This window comes from Arachis hypogaea, chromosome 2, assembly GCF_003086295.3.
Source record: "Arachis hypogaea cultivar Tifrunner chromosome 2, arahy.Tifrunner.gnm2.J5K5, whole genome shotgun sequence".
In the NCBI taxonomy this organism is placed as follows: Eukaryota; Viridiplantae; Streptophyta; class Magnoliopsida; order Fabales; family Fabaceae; genus Arachis; species Arachis hypogaea.
In genome coordinates this window covers 27,133,124-27,148,314 of record NC_092037.1, presented here as the reverse complement: position 1 = coordinate 27,148,314, position 15,191 = coordinate 27,133,124, and the positions used below count along the sequence as shown (strand labels likewise).

The following is a 15,191-nucleotide window of genomic DNA, read 5'->3' as shown; positions in this document are numbered from 1 at the left end:
CTTCTGGATTTCGAAATTGCCTCTCCCTCTATTCCTCTCCTTTTCTTTCCTTTGCTTGAGGACAAGCAAACCTCTAAGTTTGGTGTGAGTTGCCATGATCACTGAGCTAAAACTCATCAAGATCATGGAACCTAAGGGAACAGGAAGAGCAAGGATGTGAACTGAAGGAACTAAAGCGTCAGAAGCTATTCCTTGAAGGACCAAGCACCCCACAGACTAGAGGAACATCCACTTCCCAAAAATACAGGTTGTTAAGTTCTAATTTTAAGCTTTAACTCTGTGATAGTATTTTTATAGAAATTTACCTTAGAAGTTATATAGGAGTAGTAGTAATTAGTATCTCTATTTTGATTTTATCTCCAATTAAGCTATAATTTATTTTTCTCATCATTATCAAACATGAATAAATTAGTAGATTCTTAGAATAAAGAGGCAATATTTTTTCGAGTTCTTAACAAGGAAAATTCTAATTATTTATATGTGGTGGCAATACTTTTTGTCTTCTGAATGAATGCTTGAACAGTGCATATTTTTGATATTGAATTTTATGAATGTTAAAATTGTTGGCTCCTGAAAGAATGATGAACAAGAGAAATGTTATTGATGATCTGAAAAATCATGAAATTGATTCTTGAAGCAAGAAAAAGTAGTGAAAAACAAGCTTGCGAAAAAAAATGTGAAAAAAAAAACAATTTACAAGGAATCATTGGATAAAGAAAAAAAAAAGAAAAAGCCAATAGCCCTTAAAACCAAAAGGCAAGGGTAAAAAGGATCCAAGGGTTTGAGTATCAATGGATAGGAGGGCCCAAGGAAATAAATCCAGGCCTAAGCGGCTAAATCAAGCTGTCCCTAACCATGTGCTTGTAGCATGCAGGTCCAAGTGAAAAGCTTGAGACTGAGTGGTTAAAGTCGTGATCTAAAGCTAAAGAGTGTGCTTAAGAACTCTGGACACCTCTAACTGGGGACTCTAGCAAAGCTGAGTCACAATCTGAAAAGGTTCACCTAGTTACATGTCTGTGGCATTTATGTATCCGGTGGTAATATTGGAAAACAAAATGCTTAGGGTCACGGCCAAGACTCAATAAGTAGCTGTGTTCAAGAATCAACATACTAAACTAGGAGAGTCAATAATACTATCTGAATTCTGAGTTCCTATGGATGCCAACCATTCTGAATTTCAAAGGATAAAGTGAGATGCCAAAACTGTTCAGAAGCAAAAAGCTACGAGCCCCGCTCATCTTATAAGAATCTGAGCTTCACTTAAAACTCTGAGATATTATTGCTTCTTAATTTCTTTTCATCCTATTTTATTTATCTAGTTGCTTGAGGACAAGCAACAGTTTAAGTTTGGTGTTGTGATGAGCGGATATTTTATACGCTTTTTGGGGGTAATTTCATGTAGATTTTAGTATGTTTTAATTAATTTTTAGTAGAATAATATTAGTTTTTAGGCAAAAATCATATTTCTGGACTTTACTATGAGTTTGTGTGTTTTTCTGTGATTTCAGGAAATTTCTGGCTGAAATTGAGGGAGCTGAGCAAAAATCTGAGTTAGGCTGAAAAAGGACTGCTGATGCTGTTGGATCCTGACCTCCCTGCATTCGGAATGGATTTTTTGGAGCTACAGGAGTCCAATTGGCGCGCTCTCAATGGCGTTGGAAAGTAGACATCCAGGGCTTTCCAGCAATATATAATAGTCCATACTTTACGCGAAGATAGACGACGTAACTTGGCGTTGAACGCCAAGTACATGCTGCTGTCTGGAGTTAAACGCCAGAAAAACGTCATGATCCGGAGTTGAACGCCCAAAACACGTCATAACTTGGAGTTTAACTCCAAGAAAGGCCTCTACTCGTGGATAGCTTTAGTCTCAGCCCCAGCACACACTAAGTGGGCCCCAGAAGTGGATTTCTACACCAATTATCTTAGTTTACTCATATTCTGTAAACCTAGGTTACTAGTTTACTATTTAAACAACTTTTAGAGACTTATCTTGTACCTCATGACATTTTCAGATCTGAATTACATACTTTTTGACGGCATGAGTCTCTAAACTCCATTGTTGGGGGTGAGGAGCTCTGCAGCGTCTCGATGATTTAATACAATTCCTTTGTTTTCCATTCAAACACGCTTGTTCTTATCTAAGATGTTCGTTTGCGCTTAATTATGGAGAAGGTGATGATCCGTGACACTCATCACCTTCCTCAACCCATGAACGTGTGCCTGACAACCACCTCCATTCTACATCAGATTGAATGAGTATCTCTTAGATTCCTTAATTAGAATCTTCGTGGTATAAGCCGGATTGATGGCGGCATTCATGAGAATCTGGAAAGTCTAAACCTTGTCTGTGGTATTCCAAGTAGGATTCTGGGATTGAATGACTGTGACGAGCTTCAAACTCCTGAAGGCTGGGCGTTAGTGACAGACGCAAAAGAATCAATGGATTCTATTCCAACCTGATTGAGAACCGACAGATGATTAGCCGTGCTGTGACAGAGCATAGGAACGTTTTCACTGAGAGGATGGGAAGTAGCCATTGACAACGGTGACACCCTACATAGAGCTTGCCATGGAAGGGACTTTGCGTGTGTTGAAGGATTTCAAGGAAGAGTTGAAGTCAGAGGACAAAGCATCTCCAGAACTCCAACATATTTCTCATTACTGCACAACAAGTAACGCTATTATTCTCTTTTATTTATCCAATAATTTTAAATACTTTGACTTCTTACAATTAAATCCAAATAATCTTATTGGCTTCCTGACTAAGATTAATAAAATAAACATTGATTGCTTCAAACCAATAATCTCCGTGGGATCGACCCTTACTCACGTAAGGTATTACTTGGACGACCCAGTGCACTTGCTGGTTAGTTGTGCGGATTACAAATTCGTGCACCAGTGGTCAACAAAGGAAGCTTATGTTCTATACTCCTATTCCTGTTTTTATATCAGAGTGGAACATTTGATGGCCTGGATTAGAATGTACTAATAAGTAATAACTGCATTGTCATCATTTGGTAGTGCATTCTAATATAATAGCTAAACTAATAAGTAGTACAACATCCATATGGTTTATCTCCTTTGGTAGGAAAGTAACCAGAGTTGCATGTCATTTGGTAGTGCATTCTAATATAATAGCTAAACTAAGCCTTGTATTCAGTGGGATCAACTATGTAGATAGCACGATGCCATTGTACTTTGTATAATCTTATGTCTGTGTTTACCTAGTTATATTTAAAAGGAAATGAAAGCAAACCCAGTTTAATAACAAAAAATATAAACAAAAAAATATAAAAAGGAAATGGAAGAGGGTCATTAATGTATATGTTATCCATTAGGCATTAGCATATATATTGTATATATTGTGAACATCAACATTTTGAACACCCTTGGAATCAGTTTCAAAGTATATGTATATATTGTTTGAACTTGGCTTTGTGCTTGATAACTTTGCTTTGTTGAAGTATTTAATAATTAGATTTTATGCCTTCTTATTCAGAATGAGGTAGCCGCTCGTGATGTTCCTATGTCAGAGTCTGTAGAGCATTCGACTTCTACATTACCTCCTCTCTCAACCACATCATCCGAACATAAAAATTGATCAACAGTTTGGGACCACTTCAAGAGAATATCTGATGATGAAAATAAGGCTCAACGTCAACACTGTTTGAAAGTGATCAAGTGTCAAAATGGAACAAGTGCAATGAGATCACATTTAAAGATTTGCATAAGCAATCCCAGTTCAGATAGAGGCAAACGACAAAAAATGGGCACATCGCCTAGCCAGAAGCACAAGTGGGTAGGTTTGATGCAGAATATGCCCGGAAAAAATTGATATCAATATTTGTTCGCGAGGAGCTTCCTTTTTGATTTGTAGAAAGTCAAGGTTTTAAAGAATATTCAGCGGCTCTACAACCATAATTCAACACTCTTTCACGTATTACATTGGCACGTGACATCTTGATACTCTATGAAACAAAGAAGGTTCAACTTCAAAAATACTTTTCCAAATACGGAGGAAGAGTTTGTCTTACAACTGATAACTGGAGTTCGTGTCATAATATGGCAAATATGTGTTTGAATGTTCATTTCATTGATGTGGATTGGAAGTTGCAAAAAGAAAATACTAAATTTTTGCCAAGTCACCGGCCACACGGGAGAGATTATGGCTCAAAATGTTGAAGCTTGCTTGAATAGCTGGAAGTTGAACAAGATCTTGAGTTTGACAATTGATAATGCATCATCTAACGATGTAGGACTTATGTATTTAAAAAAAAGGCTGATTTCTTTGAATATTTCAATTTTGAATGGAGAGTATCTCCATATGCGGTGTTGTGCACATATTTTAAACCTGATTATGAAGGATGGATTGAAGGAGATTGATGATTCGGTCGCCAAAATTTAGGATGTTGTGAAGTATGTTAGATCCTCAAATTCAAGATTAACTAGGTTCAAGGCATGTATTGCACAAGAGAATATTCCACATAAGAGTCTTGTTTGCATAGATGTTGAAACGCGATGGAACTCTACATACTTAATGTTAGTAGCAGCCTTAAAGCATCAGAAGGCATTTGAGCTATTAGAGATGCAAGACAAAAAATTTGTTGAAGAATTAAACAAGGGAAGAGGGGTACCTTCAATTCAAGATTGGGATTATGCTAAGTCCGTCTTACCATTTTTAGAGATGTTTTACGATGCTACACTTCGCATCTCTGGATCCTCTTATGTCACCAGTAACTTGTACATGAAAGAAGTGTTTGCTCTTGGAAGGAGGATTCAACAATATCGTGATGATAATGATTTGAGCATAAGTCTTATGACAAGTAAGATGAAAGAAAAATACAACAAGTATTGGGAAAATGCAAAAACTATTAACATGTTGTTGTTAATTGCTGTAGTTCTAGATCCTTGCCATAAGTTGGATTATGTTGAGTGGTGCCTAGTTAATTCTTTTGGTGTGGAAGTGGGCGGTGAATTGAAGACAAAGTTGTATTCTTGTCTTCATTCACTTTATAATTTATATCAAGGTGCAGAGGAAGGAAACCAAGATGATACCCTCTCCCAACCGAGTGCAAGTGATAAAGCCAAAGACATTTATGATATGGGGTTATATTGCCGATCAACCGGTCACAAATCCAATCTTAAATCTGAACTTGATCATTATTTGAATGAAGACTGTGAGCTAGATGATAAGCCTTTGGATATTCTAGGATGGTGGAAGGTTAACTCGAATCGGTTTTCCATCCTAGCAAATATGGCACGGGACATATTGGCTATACCAGTTTCAACAGTGGCTTCTGAGTTTGCTTTTAGTATGGGAGGAAGAATCATCGATCAATATCGTAGCTTATTGACGCCTAAGATGGTAGAAGCCCTTGTATTTACCGAAGATTGGCTTAAAGGAGACTTATTCTCTTCTCTTGCACCTGAGAATTTCGAAGAGCTTGAAAAGGTCGAGCAAGGTAAATTGAATATTAAATGTTTCTTAAATATATCATATGATTTACTTAGAAAATGTTTTAGGTTAACTTATAATTATAATTTTTTAAAATTTATAATTATAGTTTTTTTGCGTGCAGATTTGATTTTATCAGAGGACATTACTTGTTCAGTGGGTCCAGGTTCAATTACGCTTGAGGATGGCTAGAAAGTCTTGATTGTTTGTTTTATAAGTGGTGAAGAGATTAGACTTACTAAGTTAATTGTTGATGGGGGTAGCTTTTCCTAGATGAGAATTTCGGGTTCTTTTCTTTGGTGCTCATTATTTGCTGCTTCTTTTAGTCTTGTAATGTATGATAAACTTGTAAAAAATTTATGTCCACTAATCTATGATGTTATACACCTTGTCTTGTCCACATTTCCAGCTGTAATTCATGAATTTAGGTATTGTTCGCATTTTCCTTTGTGTATGCACTTTGTGCAAGCTGATCTCGAAATGATTCTCATCATTAATCATGATAGATTAAACAGGGAATGCTCTTGGGACCATTCTTTTTCTTTTATCACCCTATTAGCCTACTTTACCAACTATTTTTGTACCCAATATTTAATGTTTCACTTCCATTATCTTTAGTAGGTGTATGTAATAAGTATTGCCACCAAAAACTTAGAAAAGTAATTATAATTTATAATGGAAGGAATTTTATTATTTACAAATGTTACTTGTATTATTTAGAAAGAAAAAAATTTTAGATTAAAAAAACAATTTAAAAGAAAAAAGGTAAAAAATTTGGGTTTTTATATGTAAAAAATTAATTTTTGTATAAAAACCAATTTTTAGTGTAAAAATCAGTTTTTAATATAAAACCCAATTTTCAGCGTTAAAACCAGTTTTTTGATATAAAAACCGGTTTTTTATATAAAAATCAATTTTTCTATATAAAAATCGGTTAATTTTTTAAAACCAGTTTTTGTTTTAATAACCAGTTAAAAATCAATTTTAAATTTTATTAACCAATTAATAACCGATTTTATCATATGAAACCAATTTAGTTAATTAACTAATACTATATTTTTGGTTAACCAAAAAATTAGTTTGGTTTTTGGATTAACCAAACCATGAATACCCCTTCTTGTGATTTATTGAGTAATGGTAAAATGTTTGGGTGTCTTCAACGACGTCAAATCTCTTCTGGATCATGAAACATAGGGGTGTTATCGGTTCGGTTTGGTTCGGTTTTAAACCAAAAACCAACCGAACCGATCTGTTCGGTTTTTACATAATACCAACCAATCGGTTTGCTGTCTGTGCAACAACCGAACCGAACCGAACCAAAAGCGGTTTGGTTCGGTCGGTTTTTCGGTTTTTAAATCCTAACTAATAGAAAATTCATCTTAGTAAAATAATGTTCAAAATAATCAATAAACTGAAATAATATTACATTACATTCAAATTCAACACAATTTCAACTCATTCCAACAACTAAACATAAAACAAACACATTTGTTAAGTCTAAAATTTCCATTTCAATGTATTACTAAACATTTCTGCGGTTCGGTTCGGTTCGGTCTCTACTGAGCCAACCAAAAACCGAACCGAACCGATCGGTTTACTTCAGAAAAAACCAAAAAAACCGATTTTTTTCGGTTTTTATTCGGTTGTTGTAAATTTAACTGGAGGTTAGGTTATATGAGGTTACCAAATAAAAATTAACACAATGTATTCCGTGTCATCAAGTGTCTTGTCTTTCAGTTTTAATCAAATTGGCCACTGCTGAAGCAGTTGTGTTCATTAGTTTTAATTTGTGTAATATTGGCTTCGATATCACGTTGATCGATGTTTCCAGCACATTATTTTTTATCCCAAGGGCCAAATGATTTGGGGGCTTTAGCCTGGATTTGAGTGGATATCTTTGTGAGATAAAAATCCAATTGTAGAGTAAATAGTGTGTGTTGGATAAGACGTTCGATTTAACTTGCCTCCCCCCTTCTTTTTTCAAAACCCCCTTTTCTATTTATTTCTTGATAATAATAAGCTTGTCTGGGGTATGCATTTGTAAAACCTCAATCTTGGTGCTTATTCTAATTGGGTTCAATCTATTCAAGCCTAAAAGGATCAGTATACTGGTCTTAGGTCATGAAAATTTGACAATAGAAATGTCATTGAAACATTTGTGAAATCCTCTTGAAATAGAAACAGACACTTTACAGGTCTAGTTTGATTAATTTCCATTTCTTCCTAACCATTGTTCAGCATGTATATAGGAAGGAGCGAGACACTGGATTGAGGAGTGTAGGTCCGAAGACAAAGAGAGAGCAGCTGCTAAAAGCCACTGCACTTGTCCCACTTCTTTTGATATTCCCGAACGCCTATTCCATGCTCGCAGCGAATCTCTTTGTATTCTGGCACATAAGTGCTGGTATTGAATAGATTTTGGCTGATTATGTTCACCATGAGATGACCCGAAATTATGTCGTGATTGCTTTCAAATTGTTCCTGATAATTGCAATGAAGGATGTGTTCCTAAAATTTGTATTTGTATAATCAGATAACTCACTAAAATTATGCTTGCATTTCTGCATAATATGAGCCCGATGAGGTGTAAATATGAGAAAATCCTTATTTCCAGTTTTCAGTTGGTTATTAGAGGTGAGGCAATATGATAATTTTTTGATTTATAAAGTTAATGAACCACTTTTAGTGTATATTGCTCAAATTTTGGCATCTATGGACTATGGTTACGGTGTCTTTAAAAGTATTGTTAAAATTAAAGTAATATTTTTTTAAAATTTAATGTTATTTTTTAATTTAAAAAATAAAAAATATTATTAAATAAAAAATATATTTTTAATTTTAACAACATTTGTATAGTTATCATAACCAATTAACCAAAGGCACCATAGATACTATTTATATATAGAGGAGGAATTTGTTTACATCAAGTATGAGTTTTGTTGATTTACAATCTCAATTTTAAATTTTATGAAATTTAGCTATAGAGTGAAGTGTTGGAATTTAAAAATTGGTAAAATTTATCTCGTATAAAATGTTATTAAACTGTATAAGTTAACAAAGATTACATTTGGTTTATATATGTTTTTATATTGTAGAAAACTTTTGGAGTAAAGATTCAGAGTGGTTCATTAGTCTTTTGAGAAATTTAATTTTGATGTTATATTGTTATTTAAGGGTTTAAAATTTAGTGAATTTTATTAAACTTTTTCTCAAATAAAAAGTTATTTATATCCTATGATATGTCTAATAATTATTTGATGAAATATATTATATCATCATAGTTAATACTTATTTTTAATTTAACATGAGTTTTGATAACTTAACTAACTCGGGTAATTTTTTTCCAAATTACAAAAGTTATTAGAGGAATTTCTTTGTGTAATTTTTCATTTTTTTCCAAATCACTCATTTATTAATACTTATCATAAAATTGTGAATTTATCTTTATTGTGTTTTGGACAAAAAAAATTATTAATAACAATTCGTAAGTCTAATTGAAGAATCCAACTTAAAAGAATAAGCATTGACTGAAATTAACTTAGTGGCGGGAGTAGAAGAATGGATCAAACTCAGAGTAGCAACAATGTTAATGGCATCAGCCTTATGCGCTCATTTGTTTTACCCTGCACATTCACCCACTTTTTCCTCTCTTTTCGTTTCCTCTTCTAAATTTTTGTTTCCTTTACTTTAATTTTCTGCATCTTTTTTTCAAAAGGCATACCACCTAAAAAAATGACGACTCAATTCACTAACCACAGTAAGTTCAGCTGTTTTTTTTTTTTTGGATTTAGGGTTGAACTTATTATTATTAATAAATGAGTGGTTTGGAAAAAAATGAGAGTTATAAAATGGGACTTTTCTAATAACTCTTGTAATTTAGTGACAAAAATAAAAAATATTCATAATGATTTCACAATACTCTGCTAGGATTTAGTAGAGTTTCAAATTTCAAATTTCAACAATTTCAATTCTGTTTGTTCGTAAGGATTAACAATACCAATTTTGTTCATCCATAAAGATCTAGACTATGGCGAAAATTTCTGCTATTAACCATGGCAATACTGTTTACAATTGGCACAATGGAACCATCATTATTTGCACCCGATTAAACCCGGTCTAAATCGAAAATTGAACTGGACCAGATGGCTCGCTGATGTCAGCACGCGCATCACTCAAATAAAAAAAATTATTGAAGTACAGATTAAGTATGAAAGAATAGGCAGCTTTTGTAATTACTGTGGAATGATTGGTCATGAAACCAAGATCTGTAATCTTCAAATTGAAGACTCGGTCAAAGGAGAGTTGAAAGAAGAAAAGTGGGATGCTTGGCTCCGAGCTGAATAAATGGAGAGACGTGCGAAGGAGAAAAAGGAGAACCAGACTCTTAATTCAACAAGTTCAGCTGGTGTTAATAAGGAGTGTGGAGAAAAACCTACCCCAATCAGTCTCTTTAAAAAAATTGCATCCATTTCAGTACACGAAGACAATGCTCGAGTTGGTAAAGACAATAAGGAGGTTTTAAGTGTGATGGGAGAGGCAGCTGCAACTCCATAAAGCAAGGCTCTCTTTAAAAATAAAAAACTTGATGCGAATGAGAATGATATTCACAGCTCTAGCTTAAGAAAATTATCTGACCAAAATTCTCTTCCAATAGAACCATTTTCTTTTGGTGCAGATGGAAGAAAAGGAGGAAACCTAGGAGTGAGGAAAAGAAATATTAAGGAGATAACTAGGAAAAAAACTAATGCTCCAACTAGGGTTGGAAAGAAAAGAAAAGTGTGAGATATAGATGTTGAATCTCCATCAAAGAAGCATTATTTACTGGAATTGACAACTGCTAAAATGGGTGAGGATGCCTCCCATCGAAAAGCACCTGAGGATCCATAAAAATGATCATGTGAAACTGTTGGGGTTTGGAGAAATCCCTGATAGTTCACAGCATCAAAAGGATGGTTAAGTCCTATTCTCCAGAGGTGTTTTTTTTTGTGAAACTAAAAACATCTCGTTGGTGGAAAAGTTGAGTAGAGAGGTAGGTATGAGTGGTGCACAAAATTGTGATCATCAATGGCGCTATTAACATGGTACGCTCAATTGCAATCTCAACTCTTTATCACAACTTCGCACAACTAACCAGCAAGTGCACTGGGTCGTCCAAGTAATAAACCTTACACGAGTAAGGGTCGATCCCACGGAGATTGTTGGTATGAAGCAAGCTATGGTCATCTTGTAAATCTCAGTCAGGCGGATTCAAATGGTTATGGAGGATTGATAATTAAAAGATGAATAAAACATAAAATAAAGATAGAGATACTTATGTAATTCATTGGTGAGAATTTCAGATAAGCGTATAGAGATGCTTTGTCCCTTCCGTCAATCTGCTTTCCTACTGTCTTCATTCAATCCTTCTTACTCCTTTCCATGGCAAGCTGTATGTTGGGCATCACCGTTGTCAATGGATACAGTCCCGTCCTCTCAGTGAAAATGTTTAACGCGCTTTGTCACAGCACGGCTAATCATCTGTCGGTTCTCAATCAGGTTGGAATAGAATCCAGTGATTCTTTTGCGTCTGCCACTAACGCCCAGCCTTCAGGAGTTTGAAGCTCGTCACAGTCATTCAATCCTCGAATCCTACTCAGAATACCACAGACAAGGTTTAGATTTTTCGGATTCTCTTGAATGCCGCCATCAATTCTAGCTTATACCACGAAGATTCTGATTAAGGAATCCAAGAGATAAACATTCAAGCCTTGTTTGCTTGTAGAACGGAAGTGGTTGTTAGGCACACGTTCATAAGTGAGAATGGTGATGAGCGTCACATAATCATCACATTCATCATGTTCTTGGGTGCGAATGAATATCTTAGAACAAGAATGAGCTGAATTGAATAGAAGAACAATAGTAATTGCATTAACACTCGAGGTACAGTAGAGCTCCACACCTTAATCTATGGTGTGTAAAAACTCCACCGTTGAAAATACATAAGAACAAGGTATAGGAATGGCCGAATGGCCAGCCTCCCATAATCTAAGAACTAGACATCCAAAGATGATCCTCAGATCTAAAGTGATCAAAAGATTCCAGGATGTAAAATACAATAGTAAAAGGTCCTATTTGTAGATAACTAGTAGCTTAGGGTTTACAAAAATGAGTAAATGACATAAAAATCTACTTCCGAGCCCACTTGGTGTGTGCTTGGGCTGAGCATTAAAGCTTCTATGTGTAGAGACTTTTCTTGGAGTTAAACGCCAGCTTTTGTGCAAGTTTGGGCGTTTAACTCCCACTTCTGTGCCAGTTCCGGCGTTAAACGCCGGGCAATCTTGAGCTGATTTGGAACGCCGGTTTGGGCCATCAAATCTCAGACAAAGTATATACTATTATATATTGCTGGAAACCCGGGATGTCTACTTTCCAACGCAATTGAGAGCGCGCCAATTGGATTTCTGTAGCTCCAGAAAATCCACTTCGAGTGTAGGGAGGTCAGAATCCAACAACATCTGCAGTCCTTTTTAGCCTCTGAATCGGATTTTTGCTCAGGTCCCTCAATTTCATCCAGAAAATACCTGAAATCACAAAAAAACACACAAACTCATAGTAAAGTCCAGAAAAGTGAATTTTAACTAAAAACTAATAAAAATATAATAAAAACTAACTAAAACATACTAAAAACATACTAAAAACAATGCCAAAAAGCGTATAAATTATCTGCTCATCACAACACCAAACTTAAATTGTTGGTTGTCCCCAAGCAACTGAAAATCAAATAAGATAAAAAGAAGAGAATATGCAATGAATTCCAAAAGCATCTATGAAGATCAATATTAATTAGATGAGCGGGGCTTTTAGCTTTTTGCCTCTGAATAGTTTTGGCATCTCACTCTATCCTTTGAAATTCAAAATGATTGGCTTCTTTAGGAACTCAGAATCCAGATAGTGTTATTGATTCTCCTAGTTAAGTATGATGATTCTTGAACACAGCTACTTTATGAGTCTTGGCCGTGGCCCAAAGCACTCTGTCTTCCAGTATTACCACCGGATACGTACATGCCACAGACACATAACTGGGTGAACCTTTTCAGATTGTGACTCAGCTTTGCTAGAGTCCTCAATTAGAGGTGTCCCGGGTTCTTAAGCATACTCTTTTTGCCTTGGATCACGACTTTATTTTTACCTTGCCTTTTGGCTTTTTTTTCTACTTGCTTTCTCTCTCTTTTTTTCGCACATAATCTCTCTCTTTTTTTTTTGTATTCACTGCTTTTTCTTGCTTCAAGAATCATTTTTATGATTTTTCAGATCCTCAGTAACATGTCTCCTTTTTTCATCATTCTTTCAAGAGTCAACATTCATGAACAACAAATTCAAAAGAAATATGCACTGTTCAAGCATACATTCAGAAGTCAAAGTATTGCCACCACATCAAAATAATTAATCTGTTATAAAATTCAAAATTCATGCAATTCTTCTCTTTTTCAATTAAGAACATTTTTTATTTAAGAAAGGTGATGGATTCATAGGACATTCATAACTTTAAGGCATAGACACTAAGACACTAATGATCATATGACACAAACATAGATAAACATAAGCATGAAAATTCGAAAAACAGAAAAATAAAGAACAAGGAGATTAAAGAACGGGTCCACCTTAGTGATGGCGGCTTGTTCTTACTCTTGAAGATCTTATGGAGTGCTTGAGCTCCTCAATGTCTCTTCCTTGCCTTTGTTTCTCCTTTCTCATGATTCTTTGATCTTCTCTAATTTCATGGAGGAGGATGGAATGTTCTTGGTGCTCCACCCTTAGTTGTCCCATGTTGGAACTCAATTCTCCTAGGGAGGTGTTGATTTGATCCCAATAGTTTTGTAGAGGAAAGCACATCCCTTGAGGCATCTCAGGAATTTCATGATGAGTCGGATCTCTTGTTTGCTCTATCTTTTTCTTAGTGATGGGCTTGTCCTCATCAATGAGGATGTCTCCCTCTATGTTAACTCCAACTGAATTACAAAATGAGATGAAGGAAGGCTAACCTTGCCAAGGTAGAGGACTTGTCCACCACCTTATAAAGTTCTTGGGATATAACCTCATGAACTTCTACTTCTTCTCCAATCATGATGCTATGAATCATGATAGCCCGGTCTATAGTGATTTCAGACCGGTTGCTAGTGGGAATGATTGAGCGTTGGATAAACTCCAACCATTCCCTAGCCACGGACTTGAGGTCATGCCTTCTTAGTTGAACCGGCTTCCCTCTTGAATCTCTCTTCCATTGAGCGCCCTCTTCACAAATATCTATGAGAACTTGGTCCAACCTTTGATCAAAGTTGACCCTTCTAGTGTAAGGATGTTCATCTCCTTGCATCATGGGCAAGTTGAATGCCAACCTTACATTTTCCAGACTAAAATCTAAGCATTTCCCCTGAACCATTGTAAGCCAATTCTTTGGATCCAGGTTCACACTTTGATCATGGTTCTTGGTGATCCATGCATTGGCATAGAACTCTTGAACCATTAAGATTCCGACTTGTTGAATGGGGTTTGTAAGAACTTCCCAACCTCTTCTTCGGATCTCATGTCGGATCTCCGGATATTCACTCTTTTTGAGTTTGAAAGGGACCTCGGGGATCACCTTCTTCATGGCCACAACTTCATAGAAGTGGTCTTGATGCACCCTTGAGATGAATCTCTCCATCTCCCATGACTTGGAGGTGGAAGCTTTTGCCTTCCCTTTCCTCTTTCTAGAGGTTTCTCCGGCCTTAGATGCCATAAATGGTTATGGAAAAACAAAAAGCAATGCTTTTACCATACCAAACTTAGAGGGTTTGCTCGTCCTCGAGCAAAAGAAGAAAGAAGAGAGTAGAAGAAGAAGAAATAGAGGAGATGGAGGTGGCTTTGTTTTTTCGGCCACGGGGGAGAAGTAGTGTGTAGGTTGTATGAAAATGAAGGAGTGAAGATGGGTTTATATAGGGGTGGATAGAGGGGTAAGGTTTGGCCATTATAGGTGGGTTTGGGAGGGAAAGTGGTTTGAATTTGAATGATGAGGTAGGTGGGGATTTATGAAGGATGGATGTGAGTGGTAAAGAGAATGGTGGGATTTGATAGGTGAGGGGTTTTTAGGGAAGAGGTGTTGAGGTGATTGGTGAATGGGTGAATAAGAGAGAGAGTGGTGGGGTAGGTGGGGATCCTGTGGGGTCCACAGATCCTGAGGTGTCAAGGATAATTCATCCCTGCACCAAATGGCGAGCAAAAATGCTCTTTCTGCCAATCCTAGCGTTAAACGCCGGGCTGGTGCCCATTTCTGGCATTTAACGCCAACTTCTTGCCCATTCCTGGCGTTAAACGCTAGTCTGGTACCTCTTTCTGGCGTTAAACACCTAGAATAGTACCAGACTGGTCGTTAAACGCCCATTTGCTGTATTCACTGGCGCTTAAACGCCAGCAAGTTTTCGTCCAGGGTGTGCTGTTTTTTTTTTCTGTTTTTCATTCTGTTTTTGCTTTTTTCAATTGATTTTGTGACTTCCCATGATCATCAACCTATAGAAAACATAAAATAACAAAAGGAAAATAGATAAATATAACATTGGGTTGCCTCCCAACAAGCGCTTCTTTAATGTCATTAGCTTGACAGTGGGCCCTCATGGAGCCTCACAGATACTCAGAGCAATGTTGGAACCTCCCAACACCATGCTTAGAGTTTGAATGTGGGGGTTCAACACCAAACATAGAATTTGGTTGTGGCCTC

The 15,191-nt window shown here is 36.1% G+C and overlaps 1 protein-coding gene across 1 annotated transcript; it reads left to right on the top strand.

Moving 5' to 3' along the window:
* The first annotated feature begins 4,540 nt into the window (after window positions 1-4,540).
* LOC112723331 (zinc finger BED domain-containing protein RICESLEEPER 2-like) lies at window positions 4,541-5,650 on the top strand. Its single transcript, XM_025774662.1, has 2 exons — window positions 4,541-5,465; window positions 5,583-5,650. Exons 1-2 carry the CDS (start codon window positions 4,541-4,543, stop codon window positions 5,648-5,650), a joined length of 993 nt encoding a protein of 330 aa, XP_025630447.1.
* The last annotated feature ends 9,541 nt before the right edge of the window (window positions 5,651-15,191 follow it).

Coding starts and splice junctions, on each gene's coding strand:
- LOC112723331 (XM_025774662.1), top strand. CDS start 4,541: ATGTTAGTAGCAGCCTTAAAGCATCAGAAGGCATTTGAGCTATTAGAG. Junction 5,466..5,582: donor GCTTGAAAAGGTCGAGCAAG/GTAAATTGAATA, acceptor TTTTGCGTGCAG/ATTTGATTTTATCAGAGGAC.